Below are 17,733 nucleotides of genomic sequence, written 5' to 3'. Positions count from 1 at the left end.
TTGGTTGCTCTTTGAACTCTAGTTACATGTAAGAAGTCCTACGATCATAAATTAGAATTATATCGAAGAAATTGGGTCACTTAATTTATGTAAAAAAAAATATAAACTTAGTTTCAAATAATTTAAATGAACTTAAAATAGTAAGGAAGAGCGTGAACACATTAGATCCAAATCAGATAAGCCAGCATCGAATCCAACTCAATTTTGAAAATATAAACTTAAGGACAATTATTATAACTTAATAAGTCGAGTAATCTTCCTTTTATACCGGAATCCAACTCAATTAAACAATGATATGTAATTAATATAAAGATCATTTACCATAAATATGAAAAATGTCAATAATAGAAAAAATAAAATATAATGATTTCATAAATATAAAGAAATTTGTAATAAAAATGGTGCACAAAATTAAGCCAACAAAACATTTGGGCTAAACTTGTAAAACGTAAGCCCATATCTGAGCCCATAGCTGAGCCCATATCTGAGCCCATGACCTTGGTTAATGGATTAAGAAGTTGGTTAGATCGAGCCCAGTATTTTATAGATTGCCCTATTGGATTTACATTTATTATTTTATTTGTTGTTTTAAGTTATTATTATTTTACCCTAATGGGTTTGCAATTTAATTATTTTTTTATTCCGTTTTTACCCTTCTTAACTCGAAATGACAAATGGCTATGGAGAACGTTCCCGACAATTTAAGGTAAACTATTTGTCATTTTTAGTGAATAGTTTCATTAATAAATTAATGGATTTGGTCGGGGTGGAGCAAACCTTCTTATTCAAAAGGTTTTTGAAATAATAGTTGTTTGATAAGTTTTAGGGTTGCACCGTCGAGAGGGGCAAATTTGTCATTTCCTCCTCTTCTCGGTGTCTTACCTTATTGTCATTTTGTAATTACTGACTAAAAGAAATCAACTAATATGTCAATAATAAATGACAAAGATTACTGTAACGTTTATTATTTGCTCACACAAATTTGAAATGGAAAAAATAAATATATTGTTCAACATAATTGATCTTAGAGAGATTTCAGATTTGAAAATATGGATTAATTGGGTCGGCTGCAGACGCTTCGAATCTCGCCTTGTGATCCTGTGAGTGGTTCAATGTTGCCCATCTTGATCATAGCTGTCACAAAGTCAGCTTCAAAGGCATCACTGTCGTCACTGTAGAGTTCAACTAAGGAATCAGTGGATCCACCATCATGCAACACTTGATCGGAACGGAGTAGAGCCTTTTGATCTAGAAGGTTCTTGTAGTAGTAGTTGTCAAAGAGATTTGGAGTTTCGAAGTCTAGAGGAGCACGGTTATCGTCTCCTCCATTTACTGGGCAATTCCTCTGTCTCTCCTTAGCGAAGGATTCATCAATGTTGGTCTCGTTGTATATACGGTTCTTGAAAAACAAACACTTTGCTTGCCCGATTGTGTGAGCCCCTGCATGCAAGAAAAAAAATGCTTTAGATCGAGAAGGCTACGTAAAGATTCACATGATAACTTGGTATATGAATGATAATACCAGATAAGGCAACCAAATCTCGAGGGGAAAGGCCTTTAGTGTTGAACCGGTCGATAAGGCTGTCGAGTGTAGAGGTTGGCGGAGGAATGGCACCAACGACATCAGAGAAGCTAGCTGTTTGGGAATCTCTCCTTCCTAATTTCACCACCCAACTCGGTCCTCCAAGCTGTAACAATTTATTTCAAAACAAAAGAATTAGGATCATCAAGTCGAGTCAAATTAGGGTTAGAAAGTTAAAATACAACTCACTACTACAACGGAGTCCCGAGCAGAAAGAGTCAAAATATCAGCACAAGAGACAACACCAGGACAAACTTTTTCGACATTCTTCTTTATACTCTCAATCACATCGAACCCTCTAACGGATCTAACATTGGGAGCTGCAGTTTGCTCTCCAGTAAAAGTAGGAGTATCTTCGAGAAGAATAGATCCATCACAACCCTAATACACGACACAAAAATCAATCAAAGGAAGAACACATTAACATTAACGAAACATAAGAAGAAAAGAAAAAGGAGAGCTTTCTACATTAACAAAACAGTCGTGAAAGTGGAGACGGAGAAGAGAAGCGCCCATGCGAGCTTCCTTAGCGACAGCAGACTGAACACCAGCTCTAACAATGCCGAGGAGCTTGGGGCACGTGGTGTAGTAGAAGTTCGGGGAGAGCTGAGCGGAGGAGTTTCCCACGAGCAACATTGCCAATAAGACGGTTGCTAAAGCCATAGCCATTTTGTTAGAGGTAATGGCCATAGATTTGTAGTAATTTGGAGATTATTAGAAGAGATTATGATTGAAGTTTGAGGAAAAGGGGTATTTATACAAAAGAGGGAGAGAGAAAGAGGGATGAGTCGTCTTGGGCAGGTGGATTATGATTATAATTATTTGATTAAATTAGACTAATTAGAATGTTTAATTAATTATTATTATTATTATTATTATTATTTTGCCTCTGTGTTGGGACTATTTTGAACCGGTCATTTTTCTTTACCACCAACTTTGGAATAACGAACCGTTCAAATTTATTTCTCAAGATGGTATGAAATAACGAAAAAATCTTTTGAACTAATTCAAAATTTCGAGTTAGTGGAATTAGTGATCTGAATAAATCGAGTAAAGTTCATAATCGAACCCAACTCAACCGTCTATTTTTTAGTTGAGTTTAATTGAGATTGTCAAATTGTTTTTTTTTTAATTATTAAAAAAATTTAATTATACGTCATATTAACAACTAAAATCTCATTAAAATCGATTATAAAGGTTAAATATTATTGTGACCGGTTGAATTAGGTTGACAAAACAAAAGTCAACATGCAAACAAAATTGATTTTTTTTTTCGAATTTTCAAAAATTCAATCAAACCCAACTCGACTCTTAACAAAATCTAGCCTAACTGAACTTTTATGACTTAAGTTAGGTGATTCAAATTGATCGGTTATCAGATTATATGAACCTGAAGTTTTTCGGGAACCTTTTTAAATGATTATTTTTATATATTTTTAAAAAAATCTAGAAACCTTCCTTCAATCTTGAACTCACTAACTACGGTTAGATATTCCTTTTATTTTTTTAAACCAGGGTTAATTTCTATTCACCAAATCCATTATTTATTTTTATAGTTTTGTTGATGGTTAGATTTATTTTATTTTAATCTCCCTACTTTTAAATATTTAAATTTTATTTTTGTGATTATCGAGAAAAAGTAAAAGTAGTCTCTAATTTTATTTTATTTAGTTCCTTAATAATAATAATACTTTTCATTCTATAAAAAATCTCTCCACGGAAGAAATGATTTTTTAACAAAATAATAATAATACTTTTCATTCAGAAAATTAATGCAAATATATATTTTAAATTTGGTGACTAATTTCAGAGTAATTTATTAAAAGTACCAAAGTTAAATTTAAATATTTACTCCTATAGAAACTAAAATAAAACATTTATTTTTCTTTTTGTTAATTCAAATATGAAATGTGATATATTAATTTATTAAATTAATGGATAAATAACATTTTTTTTTTGTTTGTTTATAAAATAGACTTTTAATTATTTATTTAAATTCAATTTAATAGATAAAATATTAATTATCACTTGAAACTAAATTTAATTCAAAAGAAATAAAAGTTGGATTATTTATTTATTTTTTCACTTTGGTAAGGAGAGAGTCAAATAATTTAAATTTGGGTACTTATGAGGTACGACTTATTCCATTGTTTTTTATAATTTTTAATGTCCTACAAATAAATAAATATAATAAAATAGATTATTATTATGATTTTAGTAAAAAAGTTAATTAATCGATATATTTTTGCCGATAAAAATGAATTAAATAAATATATGATTATTTAATTAATTATAAATTTAATTTAGATAAACTAATTATGTTTTAAAAGTATGATACCTTAATAAGTAATGAATTAATAAATAATTAATTTGTTATAAATAATCAATAAATAATTAGTTATAGTTGTGTAAAATAAAACTTTAGCTAATTAATTAGATTAATTTAATAAATTTTTAGATGTAGAAAACGAAATAAATAAATTATTATTGATTTATTCTTGCCACATTATTCTATATACCATTTCTTCCATTTAATATTCTAGTAATTTTTTTTTAAACCAATAGCAAAATTATGGGTTAATTTTCATAATTTTAGGTAATAATAAAAATGAGTGAGAATAATCGAATCGAGATAAAATTATCCAATGACCTGGGCGTGAGTGACATGTGAATCCAGAATATTTCACCAGCCGAACATGAATTCTCCGTCAGGGCAATCACGGCAGCACCTCCCTGCACCGCGTAATCGCGGGAAGTTCCAATCGGAGGCGGAGAGATTGAGCGCCGACGTTGGAGGACTCGAAGCTTCATTGTTTCAGATGGTAAATGATCACCAGTACGCCTCTCTCAAGCTCCGAGAGAACTCCGGTTAGTTTCTACTTCCGCTTTCTCTTTCTTTCTTGGTCTTCGTGACCTTTTGCTGCTGACTGAATCGAATTTCGTAAAATGAAATCGTAATTGTCGTTATGAATCATGGCGATAGAGAAGGCGAAGAAAGATGCTATTCAGAAGGCGGTGCGCGTTTCGGATCTCTTAGTCGATGCCGTGAATGGTGGAGTTCAGGAATCTTTTGTCAATCAGAAGTTGATTGAGCTTGAAATTAGGGCTTTATCGACCACGATTACCCGATTTATGAAGCAGACCGATCAATGGCTCGCCGCCACTCACGCTCTGAACACTGCTGTTAAGGTTTGCTCTCATTCTGTGAAAGCTACTCTTGGTTAAAATTACATAGAAATCTACATTTTAGCTGTTTATAGGCATAAGTTAACTCAGCATTGTTGCGAATGGAAGCTCTCTAGCATTGTTATTGAAGTCCAAAAATTCATTCTTCCATAAATTGAAAAGTTTTAAAGTCAATTAAATCACTTGAGCTTGAAGGATTATGGAACGGCAGTTGATAATGCTTTTGGTACTACCTGCTAATCACATCTGAGTCTAAAAGATTTTCCCTCAATAGTGGTGTAAGTGGTGCATCATGGCTTGCATACTGCCTATTTATGTCCTACGAAGAACTTGTGGGCTATTAGACATTGAGTTATTGTGTATATTGTTAGAGTATTGTTAGAACTGTTTCGTATTTTTCATTTTTGTTTAAACGTTTTCTGTTAGATTCATGATAGTGGTTAGTTATTGTAACTCAGTCGCTGAGCAGAGTTTACAAAACCGGCCCCCTGTTCTCGTATCAAGAAATATATGAATAGAAGTGCAGTTTCTGAAGCTTAGTCAGAGGCATTTTGCAGCTATTTTTTTGTTGGTCTTCTTGAGACGACTTAAGCTATTATTCATTTTAAAATAATGAGTTCATTAACTTGCTAGCCATTCAGCACAACTTTTGGAAACAGTTTTGAAGTACAGAAGCAAAGTGCTATTTTTCTAAACAGCTCCTCCAACTATCATTTAGGTTTCAAGGATTCTTTTTCCTGGTTTGATAGTTTGTTTTCAATAACTTGTACATCACATTGATAGGAAGAGGAGGCTATAAACTTGAAAAAATACTTTTCAAACTCGTACAGGTTATGAATGTATTAAGGGTAAAGTGAAAATCAGAAAAGGTATCAAACTCCTCAGATTCAAGGTGGAAATAAATAAGATTTTTCCACTCGGCGTGGAGCTCTCTCCCTGACCCTCCCTCCCCCTTTTATCACCAGCTTCCCCTTTCCTGCACCCATACATCCATGATTGATTCTGACAGTGTTGCTTTATCTTCTTATAAATATGCATTAGTCTAGGAACATAAGAATCCCCATTCCCTAACAAGTGGGAAACTGATCAACTGGAATCCTCTATTGTTGTTTACAATAAACTTTTCACGATGGCTGGTACAAGATATCAAGAGCTCTCCACCGACATACAAGCTGTTACTGTTCTATGAACCCTTTGAATAAGACAGGGCCCTCCCTTGATATGAAGACAGAGAATGGGGGTTGAATTAGAATCTAAAACCTCTAGGTTCATTGATGGGATAATGAAACTTTCAAATACATATGAGACGCTTGTGGAGGTTTCATTGAAAAATTGAACAGAACCATGTCTAGAATGTATTTAATGGACACATCTAAAAAAAATCAAGGGCAATGGAATTGGTTATTGGTTTCCTAGCTGTTTTAAGTCTGTCGTCTTCATCTAAATGCCCATTTATATCAACATTGATCCTTTCTTCATTATGGACAATTACTTGAGTTATTCGGCTGGAATCCATAGCTTCATCCCCTGGCAACAATCTCCGATAAAAAATCCATCTTCAAAAGTGTGATGTTGACAATTCTGCAGGGGTTTTGGGACTGTACCCTTGGGGGCCATGTCAGGAGGAATATGGATCTTTTTTAACTCCTTCATTGAAAGTGATAATCATAGATATTCTTCTACAAAATGGCCTGTACACATGTTCTGATTTTAGACACTCCCCAACAGCCCCTCATATTGATTGTTTCCTTTATCAAAAGGGGTGATGGAAAAATTTACAAATGCATCAGTTAGATGGCTCTAGAGGCCTACATTGGTCCATTTCCCCATTCTTTTATCATTTGTTTGCTCTATTTGATGTCCTACCCCCTTTCGATTTGAGAATATGTGGTCACAACATCATTCTTTACTCTCTCTTGTGGAATATTGGTGGAAGAATACACCTCTTCGTGGCTGTCTGGGACATGGTTTTATCTTGAAACTTAAAGGCCTTAAAGCTATTGTGGAATAGGAACACTTTTGGTTGCATTACTACCCAAAAGAATCAGCTAATTACAGAAATAGCTCTCATCGACAGCAAGGAAGAATCTAGGGATTTTCATCCCTTTCACAAAATTCAGAGGAATTTATTAAAAGAAAATTTACTTAAAAAAAAAATCCTCTCGAGCCAAAAAATGCAAGATAAAGTGGCTTTGTGACGGTGACATAAATTCCTCTTTATTCCATCCAATTATGGCTACAAAAAAAGTGGAAAAATTCTAAATCACAAATTCTGTCTAAGAATAGCTGCCTCACTTATTCTGAAATTGAAATCAAGTTTCGCTCCTTCTTCACCAATCTTTATACCAAGAAACCAGGATCTGGTTCTCTTCCAACATCTTTCAATGAGATTCTCTTACTGCACAGCAAGAAACCAAACCAGGATCTGGTTCTCTTCCAACATCTTTCAATGAGATTCTCTTACTGCACAGCAAGCTTCGCTTTTAGAAATAGGTTTTACTGTGAAGATTAAATCAGCGGTATCAGGTTTGGGCTCCAACAAATGTCCTGGTCCGGATGGGTTTACAGCTGAGTTCTTTAAAATGTTTAGGCACATCCTTCAAAGTGACATCTTGAGTGTGCTCCAGAAACTTGTAGGAACAGGTTTATAAACGCTGCATTGAATGAAACCTACATTTGCCTTATCTCAAAAAAATGGACTCGCATACTGTAAATGACTAGTCCGGTCAACCTCACTTCTTGTCCTTACAAGATCATTGTCAGGGTACTCCCAGAGAGCTTAGAGACGGTTCTTCCTCTCATCATCACTGATTTTCAGTAGGCACTCATAAATTGTACTTGATACATCTTTTGTGACCCATTAACTTGTAGTGAACGGATTTCTCATCAAACTAAACATTGAAAAAGCTTTTGACAAGGTGGATTGGTCCTTTCTTGATAATATTCTAGAAGTCAAAGGTTCTAACCCTTGATGGCACAAATTGATTAAGGGTTGTATATCCTCGTCAAATCTCTCCCTCCCTTTCTTTTTATCCTGACTATGGATTGCTTTAGCTGTCTTTTGATTCAATTGGCATCCTCGGGATCTATGAAGGGGCTTGAAGTTGGTTCTAGTGGCTGTAATATCACTCATCTCTAATTTGCAGATGATACACTACTCTTTTCATCTCATGAGGCTATCCATAACTTATTTGGTATGGTTCACGCCTTTGAGAATGTCTCAGGTCTCAATATCAATATTTGCAAAACTGAAATTTTGGTCTTACCTCGGTCTTCCTTTGAACAACAACCCAAAGCTTTCTTCTTTTCCCACAGTGGAAAAAATACGAAGGATATTAAATGGCTGGAAAAGAACTTTCATATTTCCAAGGGAAGATGGCACACACTTATCCAAGCGACACTTTGTAACCTCCCCGCCTATTATATCTCCCTTTTTGAGATGCAAAACAAGATTTTCAAGACCGTTGAGAAATTATTCTGGAACTTTCTTTGGGGAGGACATGAGGGTTTCCATAAGCNTCTTATTGACAAAGTACGTCACTTTTTTTTTTTTTTTTTTTTTTTTTTTTTTTTTTTTTTTTGTTCTCTTTTGTAAGAGAATTTCATTGATGTTTGAAATTTACAAAAGGGATGTGTTATCCATGATGTTTTAAAAAAAAACCTTCCCAATTTACAACGAGGGAGGTATGACTATAGGAACCAAAAGTATTAGACAATTTACACCAAAATATACCGTGGTAAACAACATTGTCAAAGAGTTTTGTATAAATCTATGTCTTCGTCATGAATACTCTTTGATTTTTTTCCACCGATTCCAAAAGATGGAATCCAAAAGAAAACCATAATGAGATTTTTTCATAGCAAGACTTTTGTATTCTTAAAGGAGTGGTAAGCTAATGCCATGTCCAATAAATCGTTTACCTCCCTTGGAAAAGTGAGATGCCATCCAAATTTTTTTTTTTTTTTTTTTTTTTTTTTTAGAATCCCTGTTCATAAATTTTGTCTCTCTGTGAATAATCTAAAGACTTGAATCACCCAAAAGTTTCTCGGTTGAAGACCGACAGAAACTGGTTGAAAAGAATGACATGAATATCATAATCTTGAATATGTGAACTAGTAAAGCCTACCAACCAAATCTTATTTCCTTTCATGTTTTATACGTATCTTCCTTATGTTTTTTCTTTTTCTTTTTTCATTTTGATATGTTATCGAGATAGTAATTTGATGTGTGTTTATATTATAGGAAATTGGAGATTTTGAGAACTGGATAAAGACCATAGATTTCGATTGTAAGAGCATCACTACTGCCATCCATAACATTTACCAAGACTGAAGTACTCGTCGCGAAAGAGTTAACTGTCCTTTCCTTCACCGAGCTCATTCCGGTGAGTTGAAAAAGATATAGATCCTCACTCTCTGCTTTAAGTTCGCTGAATGTGTGCCCCCATAACATGGCCTGATAAGTTCTTGTGATATAACGATACAAAGGTGCAGCATATCCAGATGGAAACTCCTGTAGAAACTTGGAGCACCTCAGTACCCAACTTGGCTGCTACCTCACTAACTCTGTAAAATAATTTGTCCACTCTTCTTTTTTTCGAGTTCATTGATTTGTTCCTTATTTTAACACAGTGGAATCAATTTGTCTATTTATTGCTCATGTACGCTGCATCCATCCTTCTGAGTACAATTCTTAGCTTCTGCCATGTAATAATCAGTTCTACACTCTTCCATTTATGGTGTCTATATTATGCTCTCTCCACTGATACTCAGCTTCATAGTTATCAGAAATATTTGTTGGGTTTAAAGTGTTTTGATCTAAATTTATTATTGACCACAAAGTTCCTATGGCTTAATCGAATCATCTCCTTAAATATGCTACACTCTTCTTCTCCATTTTCTGACTTAGGTTTTGGAGTTTGGTTCTTCACTTGGGAAGCATCAAAATACCATTGCTTTTGGGTGATGATGGATATCAAGAAATGCATGAAAATGATGATGGTCGAAACAGGTGAGCCCTTTCTTGCTTTTAACCGAGTGCATACATTGAGTTGGAACTGTTTTATCTAATACTAGTATGTGCGGCAAGTACTTCTGCCTCATTCTGTTCCTGAATGGGAGGTATGCTTGGCCCCTTGTTACATTACCTTTTTCTATGCTTATGGTTTGAGACATCAAGCCGCATCACCTTCTCTTCGATAATAAAGGAGAAAAGGTTTTAATGCACCTAGGGTGTTTAAGTGCCCCTTTTTTTGAGGGGAGCTGGTCCATGTGGTAGAAGGCGAACAAAGGATAGCGTGCTTGTGTTAGAAGCGAGCAAGTGGGTGAACGAATCACCAACCAAACGGGCCACTTGGTAACTAGGAGCAGCACAGCAGCCCCGAAGGTCGAAACAGGCCCTCTGCTGGTGAGTTTCAAGTTCTTGACTTTGTCCACTCCTAATATTTCTGTTCATTAAGTGAATTACAAATTAAACAAAAGTTTCCTTCATGGTGTTGCCTCATTCTCTTTTGTGGTCAAGTCGAGCCTTTTCCTCTTTTTTTTTTTTTTGGAAAAAAAAGATCTATTAGTTTATATTGATCAAACATAACTTTCAAGGACTTGCAGCCTCGAGATGAAGCCACGTGGAAGAAGTGGTACTGCTCGCCCTTATTTTTTTAATAAAAAAATATTTTAAAATCAATAATATATTTAGAGAGACGGTGGTTTTCCCTTATTTATTTTATTATTTTCTGAAATAAGTATTTGAGTATATGAATTTGAATTACCATTAAACTATGTTGACTTTGAAGACCCTCTAATTAAATTAAATTAATACTTCTATTATTTTCTCCATTTCTTTTCAATTAAATCAAACTAATTATAAGTTAATATCAAATTTTCAAGTTCCATAATTATTACATCATCAATTTTATATAAAAAATAATTGATGTCTTATTCTATAAATTATATTCATTTACATCAATATTAAACATTGCATTTTTTAAATCATATTTCATTTTGGTCAAAGTCTAATATCGACCTATAATAACAATACAATAATAGTAATGGTATGATGATGATGATGATGAACAGGTTGAGTTGAGGGTGAAGCAGGCTCCGGTCAAAGTCCGTGGTTTTGACCAAGATGAAAATGATTAAGAAAATAAAATTGGAAAAATTTCTTGTTCCACGCGGTCCAATTCCAATTTCCACGCGTAATCTTCTTCTTCTTCTTCCTCCTCTTTGTTTTTGAATTCAAACCTTCCCATGGTTATGGAGTTCTTCTTCTCCAGTAGAGTTGAGGAGGATCCCACCGACGGCCGTCCCAGACTGCCGGAGAGTACGGCACCGCCCATTTCTTCTAAGTTCAGTTCGACTCCGAATCCGAATCCGCCATTGTTGTCGGCCATGTCTCAGCCTCTGTTCTCCCCTTCTTCCTTCTTCACTATCCCTCCAGGGATCAGCCCCACCCAACTTCTCGATTCCCCTGTTCTTCTTACCTCCTCTAATGTAAGTTCTACTTTTAATTCAATTTTAATCTTTTGGTCTTCTCTTTCATTTCATCACCAACCGCTGCTCATGATTTTATCTGCAGTTTCAGGCATCACCGACCACCGGAGCAATTTCGACCAGCCACCACCAAAAGAACATGAAACAAGAACAACATAACTTAGCTGAGTTCTCATTTCCTCGTACAAATCCCACAAAATCATCATCTTCATCATCAATAATGTTTCAATCGTCTTCAATGGTACGTTGAACAGACAAGACAAGAAAAAAACATGGAACATTCAAAACCCATTCAAATCCCTTCTCTTTTAACCTCTATTCCTTCAAGTTCTTCAAATATTTTTCTTTCAATTCTTTACCAAATTTAAATCACAAACAAATTCTAAAAAATTGGACACCCTCAATCATTAAGTTTTTAAAACGAGAGTTTATTTTCTCTAATTTGAGAATAGGTATTCACATGAGAACCCTTTTAGATTTTTAAATTTTTTTTTTTTTTAATGTTTTCTCAATAATTTGATGAACCCAATTAGATTGAATCAGGATCTCACGTGTGCCATCTCAATATAACAAAGGAGTTGCATTTAAGATTTTAGCCCAAATTCTTCTCTCGTTTGCCTTATGGGGGTCCAATACTTTTATGTTAGACTTTAATTTTCCTTATACCTTAAGTTTGTTCTCATAGTCTAATTTTATACAATAGCACCGGTCCTCGATCCCTATTTGAGACTTGATTTAAAGTATTTTTATATAGAACCTAATAACACATTGTCTATTTGGCACTCGATTGTCTTCTCTTAAATTTAAAATGCTTCAAAATAGTTTTGAACTTGTTCGTAAGCTTGCCCATCAAATTAGTCGAGATGAGTCTAGTATTTCATAGGTTTAAAATTATCCTTTATTTCATGTTTTTGGACTTAATCTTTAAGTGCACCAAACTAGTCATTGAATTATTCTTATATAAGGTTGTGGTTGAATTATTCTTACAAGGTTGTCCATCAAATCTTGACTCTAAATTTCCAAATTTTTAGTTAACTTAAAGTTGATTTTGTCGTCCCTTTACAGCAGCAAAATCAGGCATGGGTATCTCAAGCCGCCTTCAATTTCCCGCCGGAGACCACCGTGAACGGCGGTTCGAAATCCGACCAGCACCCACAATCTCAACCAAAAAACAGAGCATCTGACGACGGGTATAATTGGAGGAAATACGGCCAAAAACTTGTAAAAGGAAGTGAAAATCCCAGAAGCTATTACAAATGTACACACCCTACTTGCCCTGTTAGAAAGCAAGTCGAAAAATCATTGAACGGCCAAATCACAGAAATCGTTTACAAAAGTAAACACAATCATCCAAAACCAGAGTTCCCAAGAAGATTATCATCGGCTTCTTCTTCTTCTTCTTCTTCTTCTTCTTCTTCATGGCTATCACAAGCTTTACCTCAAACAATGGCGGTAGAGCCGAAGCATTCAATGGCCTCTGATTCCGTTCCGACGCCGGAGAACTCTTCAACCATGATTGGGGATGATGATTCCGATGAACTTGATGCAAAAAGATGGTTTTTTTCGAAACCCCATTTGATTTTATTTGAATTTTTTCAAGAAAAACCTTGTTTGATTCACATTTTTGTAGGAAAAGCGAGAGCGAGAACGAAATTATATTGGTCGCCGGAGGTAAAACGGTGAGAGAACAGAGGGTTGTGGTTCAAACGATTAGTAGGGTTGATAAACTAGACGATGGATATTGGTGGAGAAAATATGGACAGAAAGTTGTGAAGGGAAATCCAAATCCAAGGTAAATTCAAACATTTACTTAATTATGGTTTAATATATATATATATATATATCTTCCGCCACTCCCATGCTCTGAGCACGATGCGCCGCACATAGGTATATACTTGGGGTGTGGGCGTGGCGGCTGGAGGCCGAGGGCGGTTGACGGCGGTGCGGTGGTGGATGGAACACTCCAGCGCGTGCCCGCACACCCCACCTCCCTCCGCATGCTCCAACATATTTAATCATTTATTATTGGCGAATATTTTGTATGATCATGATCGAAGATTCTATTACAGTTTATCATAGTTATCATATTTTACCATTTATTATAAGCAAATATCAATATTGAGCTTTCATTACAGTTTACCATTACGAATCATAGGTATCATATGTATCCTAATGGATAAATATCTTGTATGCTCATTTCATTTTGTATATAATTTATTTGATTGGTTTTTACCAATATTATCACTAAGTTTGATTAAATGATTTAATCATAAAAGTTTATAATTTTAAAGTTGATCAAAAGGTATATTGATGAACTTAGGAGCTACTACAAGTGCACGTACGCAGGCTGTGGAGTGAGAAAGCACATAGAGAGGGCGTCCCACGATTTGAAGGCCGTTATCACTACCTACGAAGGCAAGCATAACCATGAAATTCCGGCAGCCCGCGGCGGAGGTAGCAGACCAGTCTCCAATAATCACGGCAACGACAACGGTCATGCATCAAACGGCGGCAGCGGTGACATATGGCCGAGTTCCGAGGTTTCTGGTGGCGATGATGGATTCTCTAACATGCTGTGGAGGACCAAAGAAGATGCCGCCGATGAGATTTTCCGGTCGTTGTTAGACTGATAAAAGAGTGTTCCTAGGTGGGACACTCGTGAAAGTAGGTTTATGTTTATAGTTTAATTAATTAACATACATCGATAAAATTGACATGTTTAGTTAAGATATACTTACAAATATATGCTTACACGTTAATGATTTGTATTAAGACCGTGTTCGAGTTTAAATTCAAACGTCTAATTTGTTTGATTAAATGTATAAATCTTAATAAAAAATGATATGAATGCGTGTCGCTAAAACGTTATCTTTAGCGACGTTGACCTTTGTTGCTACATTTGTCGATTATGCTGTGTAGTGGTAAATTTCGGTGATATTGTGAATGCGTGTGCTAAAGCGTTACCTTTAGTGACGTTAGAGCAATGATATTTTAAGCTATATGTTACCGTAACTATAAGGTAGCAATTTAGTTATACCGAAGCATGAACATATAAATGAACTTTATTGGACTTTTCTGGGTTCGTTTTAATATCATAACTGAATGATAGTCATAGCATAAGTATTACCTTTGAATTTCCATTGGGCTGTTTTGGATTCGTTTCCATATAAGAGGACGAATTTTCTCTGACAAGCTTCTTAAAATTTCTTCATTGTAGCTTTTTGTGATTCAACCATGCAAGGTTGTACTTTTTCAACCGTGCGGTATTGTAATCTTGACACGCTCATGACTAGATTTAAGGAAATTTAAGTTCCATATTCATTTTTCGTCGGATTTTGTGGCTTCGTCAAACCGTAGGCGAGATTTGTCTTCGCCAACTGAATATCGTTCGGGAGGAGTCCAAGCTTGTTCGGCCACACACATTGTCTACATGTCCATGTTCAATCATTTGCGACACAATTGATTTGCCTCTACAATAGGTCGAGTCATTCCGCTCGACTTTGTCTTTACTCAGGGTTAAGGTCTCTCAATATAACGTTGCTTCCCATCATCTCATGTTGATTCTCACTTAACATGGTACGTATAATCTTGACATCATCCTAAGTCAATGGGTATCGTCGGCCATCGCAACTCACTCGTTCATGCCATTGAGAACGGGCCCACGTGTCGTTATAATCATCGAGACATCTCAAACATCCATCCATCTGGGTTCTATCTAAGGCGTTGACCCTCGGGTGCCCATGCCATGTCATTTACGAATATCGTTTCGAATAATGGGTGTATATTCCTACCTCCGACATGCGAGAAGGGCACAATACCAGCACTCCGTGCCTCTGAATACTGTCCTTGAAAAACCCATTTCAAAAGAAGTCGCTCGAAACACTTGTCTTAGACCACAAGGCCCAAAAGTGGTGGAGAGCTAACAGGGCCCAGGGGTGGAATGCTCTTGAGTAGACGTGATTTTAGCGAACAAGCATAAGGTGTCGTGGAGCATCCATCCAATGTCCGATTGACACTAAATTTGACGAATATTCATATTTTATATAGACAGACTTAACTCCAGAAACACATATCCAAATTCCTTTCAAAACCCCGACTTTTGAGGTTAAGTCCCAAGGTCCTATCCGACCCTTCAACAAGCCTATCTTTAACACTCTTGTCTACTCATTACCCTTATCTTACTTATACCTCGACTTCAATACCCACAAACCCGTCAACTAGGCCATCATATATTCTTTTTATGACTATTATTGATCATGTGGTCGTGTTTTGTATGTGGAAAAACATGAAGAATATGGATAAAGTGGAAGAGTCTCCCAATTTCTCCGCCGGAAACTATGATCTATGAACTCAGATCCTCTTTCTTCTCATCAATGCCTCTCTTATTTCTTTATTATTTCTTTATTATTTCCATTCAACATTGCATGTGCACTCTTTTCAATCATCAACTCTTCTCAACATTCAGCTTCTGCAACACTCACATGCATGCATAGTTTAGATTTACCTAAGGGTTAGGGCTATCCCTATGTGATGTGATCCATCTCGAAACGACCGAAAAATTTCCCTTCTCATAAGAAATGAAGGATCGAGTTAAAAAAGAGATTTTTCGTGTTAGTTAAACGGGGATGAGATTATTTTTCCTGTTCTCGACCTTGCATCCGCTCCACCCCACTCGCTTTATGTGTGTGGACTACTATGTTATAATATTGAAATTTGAGTTCTTAGCATAAAAATTTTTGCGGGAACTCGAACACTGCAACTTTCCTATCCTAATCACTGCAAGAATAAATGAGAAATTTTGTAGATCGAAAGTGTAACGGTCCAAACCCACCACTAGTAGATATGTCCACTTTGGCCCGTTATGTCTTGTCATTAACCTCACGGTTTTAAAACACGTCTATTATGGAGAGGGTCTAGCCCTACTCCAACCAATGTCTCACACCATCCCATGATTGATTATGATACCATTTGTAATAGCCAAAACCCACCACTAGTAGATATTGTTCGTTTTGGCCTATTACCTATCGCCGTCAGTCTCACGGTTTTAAAACGTATCTATTATGGAGAGGGTCTAACCCTGCTTCAGTGACTGACTCTAATACCATTTGTAACAGCCCATACCCACCACTAGTAGATATTGTTCACTTTGGCCCGTTACGTATCGCCATCAGCCTCACAATTTTAAAACGGTCTACTATGGAGATAGTCTAGCCCAACTCCGACTACAACTTCTCACTGTCTAGTGACTGGCTCTGATATCATTTGTAACAGCCTAAGCCCACCACTAGTAGATATTGTCCACTTTGACTCATTACGTATCGCCGTTAACCGCACGATTTTAAAACGCGTATACTAGGGAGAAGTTTCCACGCCCTTATAAAAAATCTTCTCCGTCCCTATCCGGTGGGTATCTCTCATCCAGTTTCACGCCCCACTTATGCAAACTCGTAAATTTATAAATAAAATACAATTTGGTAGCTTACTTAATAGTTAATAGTTATGAAGAGATTTATTAATCTCTTCCATCAAAGTTGATTATAATGAAGAAGACAAATCACTTGGTATTAAGAAACATTAATTAAACCATAAACTTGTGTATTATTATAATGTTTGAAACTATAGGAGAAGAAAAAAAATGGGGGAATCCATGTGAGAGTGAGAACACCAATTTATAAATTTATAATATGCTTTTATATATATACATATTTTGCCAGCTGGTTTTGCAGCTTATATGTATCAATATATTATTTTAATTAATATTATACTATATGGTAAGTTCTTTAATAATTTGGTGCCTTTGTTCTTCATCAAATATCTAGCTTAATAACTTAATCTTAAATTTTAAACTTAATTAAACCCTAACTGAGATGAAAGAATCAAATATCTTGGTTTTTGCAACTAATTAAATAATTTAACTATATTTAATTTTAATTTAGTAATTTAATTAATTTTTAATTTTAAAAATAATATTTTTATGTTTTCTATGTAAGATAAAAACTCGAGCCAATGTATTATTTCATAGTTATTAAAATTTAAATATATAATAAAACTAATTTTCATATAATTAAATAAATTATAGATTTTTTTTAACATAATAATGACAAATTCATTTTATAATATACATAATGTGTCAGTGGGAAGATTAAACAGTATTAAAGAAAATAATTTAATTAATGCCAGCTCATCAATGATTGAAAGAAAAATATTTATTTATTTAATTTATTGGATTTAAATTAGGAACCAAATGTATTTCAAAGTCAAAAGAATTATCCAATCATTGAATTGGATTTTACCCTAATTACAAATTAACTGTAAATGTTAATTATATTGCCGTAAATTATGAATTTTAATTTTGTCACTAATATTTAAAATAAATAAATAAACAAATAGAAATAACTATATAATCAATTTACAATTTCTCGAGATAAATACAATTCCCAAACGTTTTTTTTTTTTTTTTTTTTTTTTTTTTT

The 17,733-nt window shown here is 34.9% G+C and overlaps 3 protein-coding genes across 8 annotated transcripts; 2 read left to right on the top strand and 1 right to left on the bottom strand.

Annotated features, from left to right (window-relative positions):
• Nucleotides 1–1,054: 1,054 nt before the first annotated feature.
• Nucleotides 1,055–2,272, bottom strand: LOC111451799 (peroxidase 4-like). The gene is made up of 4 exons (XM_023092358.1): nucleotides 2,051–2,272; nucleotides 1,772–1,963; nucleotides 1,523–1,688; nucleotides 1,055–1,440 (listed from the first exon to the last, which is right to left on the bottom strand). The coding sequence occupies exons 1-4, from the start codon at nucleotides 2,270–2,272 to the stop codon at nucleotides 1,055–1,057; spliced, it is 966 nt and encodes a 321-aa protein (XP_022948126.1).
• Nucleotides 2,273–4,204: 1,932 nt separating this feature from the next.
• On the top strand, nucleotides 4,205–9,532 carry LOC111451801 (biogenesis of lysosome-related organelles complex 1 subunit 1). Of its 3 annotated transcripts, none has more exons than XR_002712029.1 (4): nucleotides 4,205–4,450; nucleotides 4,566–4,771; nucleotides 9,012–9,153; nucleotides 9,263–9,532. XR_002712029.1 is itself a non-coding variant. In XM_023092360.1 (3 exons), exons 1-3 carry the CDS (start codon nucleotides 4,279–4,281, stop codon nucleotides 9,099–9,101), a joined length of 468 nt encoding a protein of 155 aa, XP_022948128.1. In that variant the 5' UTR covers nucleotides 4,205–4,278; the 3' UTR covers nucleotides 9,102–9,512. The 3 variants fall into 3 exon arrangements, 1 of the variants encoding a protein (XP_022948128.1); XR_002712028.1 differs by having other exon boundaries at nucleotides 9,257–9,532; XM_023092360.1 differs by having other exon boundaries at nucleotides 9,012–9,512.
• Nucleotides 9,533–9,693: 161 nt separating this feature from the next.
• On the top strand, nucleotides 9,694–14,032 carry LOC111451797 (WRKY transcription factor WRKY24-like). Of its 4 annotated transcripts, XM_023092356.1 has the most exons (8): nucleotides 9,694–9,779; nucleotides 10,000–10,175; nucleotides 10,844–10,965; nucleotides 11,044–11,260; nucleotides 11,346–11,501; nucleotides 12,326–12,816; nucleotides 12,891–13,052; nucleotides 13,581–14,032. In XM_023092356.1, the coding sequence occupies exons 4-8, from the start codon at nucleotides 11,159–11,161 to the stop codon at nucleotides 13,888–13,890; spliced, it is 1,221 nt and encodes a 406-aa protein (XP_022948124.1). In that variant the 5' UTR covers nucleotides 9,694–9,779; nucleotides 10,000–10,175; nucleotides 10,844–10,965; nucleotides 11,044–11,158; the 3' UTR covers nucleotides 13,891–14,032. The 4 variants fall into 4 exon arrangements, with proteins under 4 accessions (XP_022948124.1, XP_022948123.1, XP_022948122.1 ...); XM_023092355.1 differs by lacking the exon at nucleotides 9,694–9,779 and having other exon boundaries at nucleotides 10,014–10,175; nucleotides 11,047–11,260; XM_023092354.1 differs by lacking the exons at nucleotides 9,694–9,779; nucleotides 10,000–10,175; nucleotides 10,844–10,965 and having other exon boundaries at nucleotides 10,975–11,260; nucleotides 12,329–12,816.
• The last annotated feature ends 3,701 nt before the right edge of the window (nucleotides 14,033–17,733 follow it).

This window comes from Cucurbita moschata, unplaced genomic scaffold (assembly GCF_002738365.1).
Source record: "Cucurbita moschata cultivar Rifu unplaced genomic scaffold, Cmos_1.0 Cmo_Scf00013, whole genome shotgun sequence".
Taxonomy (NCBI): Eukaryota; Viridiplantae; Streptophyta; class Magnoliopsida; order Cucurbitales; family Cucurbitaceae; genus Cucurbita; species Cucurbita moschata.
Note: the sequence above shows the minus strand (reverse complement) of the source record. Positions and strands in the feature narration are given on the sequence as shown.

Coding starts and splice junctions, on each gene's coding strand:
- LOC111451797 (XM_023092352.1), top strand. CDS start 11,018: ATGGTTATGGAGTTCTTCTTCTCCAGTAGAGTTGAGGAGGATCCCACC. Junction 11,502..12,325: donor TGTTTCAATCGTCTTCAATG/GTACGTTGAACA, acceptor GTCCCTTTACAG/CAGCAAAATCAGGCATGGGT. Junction 13,053..13,580: donor AAGGGAAATCCAAATCCAAG/GTAAATTCAAAC, acceptor TGATGAACTTAG/GAGCTACTACAAGTGCACGT.
- LOC111451799 (XM_023092358.1), bottom strand. CDS start 2,272: ATGGCCATTACCTCTAACAAAATGGCTATGGCTTTAGCAACCGTCTTA. Junction 1,689..1,771: donor CTCGGGACTCCGTTGTAGTA/GTGAGTTGTATT, acceptor AAATTGTTACAG/CTTGGAGGACCGAGTTGGGT. Junction 1,441..1,522: donor AGATTTGGTTGCCTTATCTG/GTATTATCATTC, acceptor TCTTGCATGCAG/GGGCTCACACAATCGGGCAA.
- LOC111451801 (XM_023092360.1), top strand. CDS start 4,279: ATGAATTCTCCGTCAGGGCAATCACGGCAGCACCTCCCTGCACCGCGT. Junction 4,451..4,565: donor CAAGCTCCGAGAGAACTCCG/GTTAGTTTCTAC, acceptor TCATGGCGATAG/AGAAGGCGAAGAAAGATGCT. Junction 4,772..9,011: donor CTCTGAACACTGCTGTTAAG/GTTTGCTCTCAT, acceptor TTTATATTATAG/GAAATTGGAGATTTTGAGAA.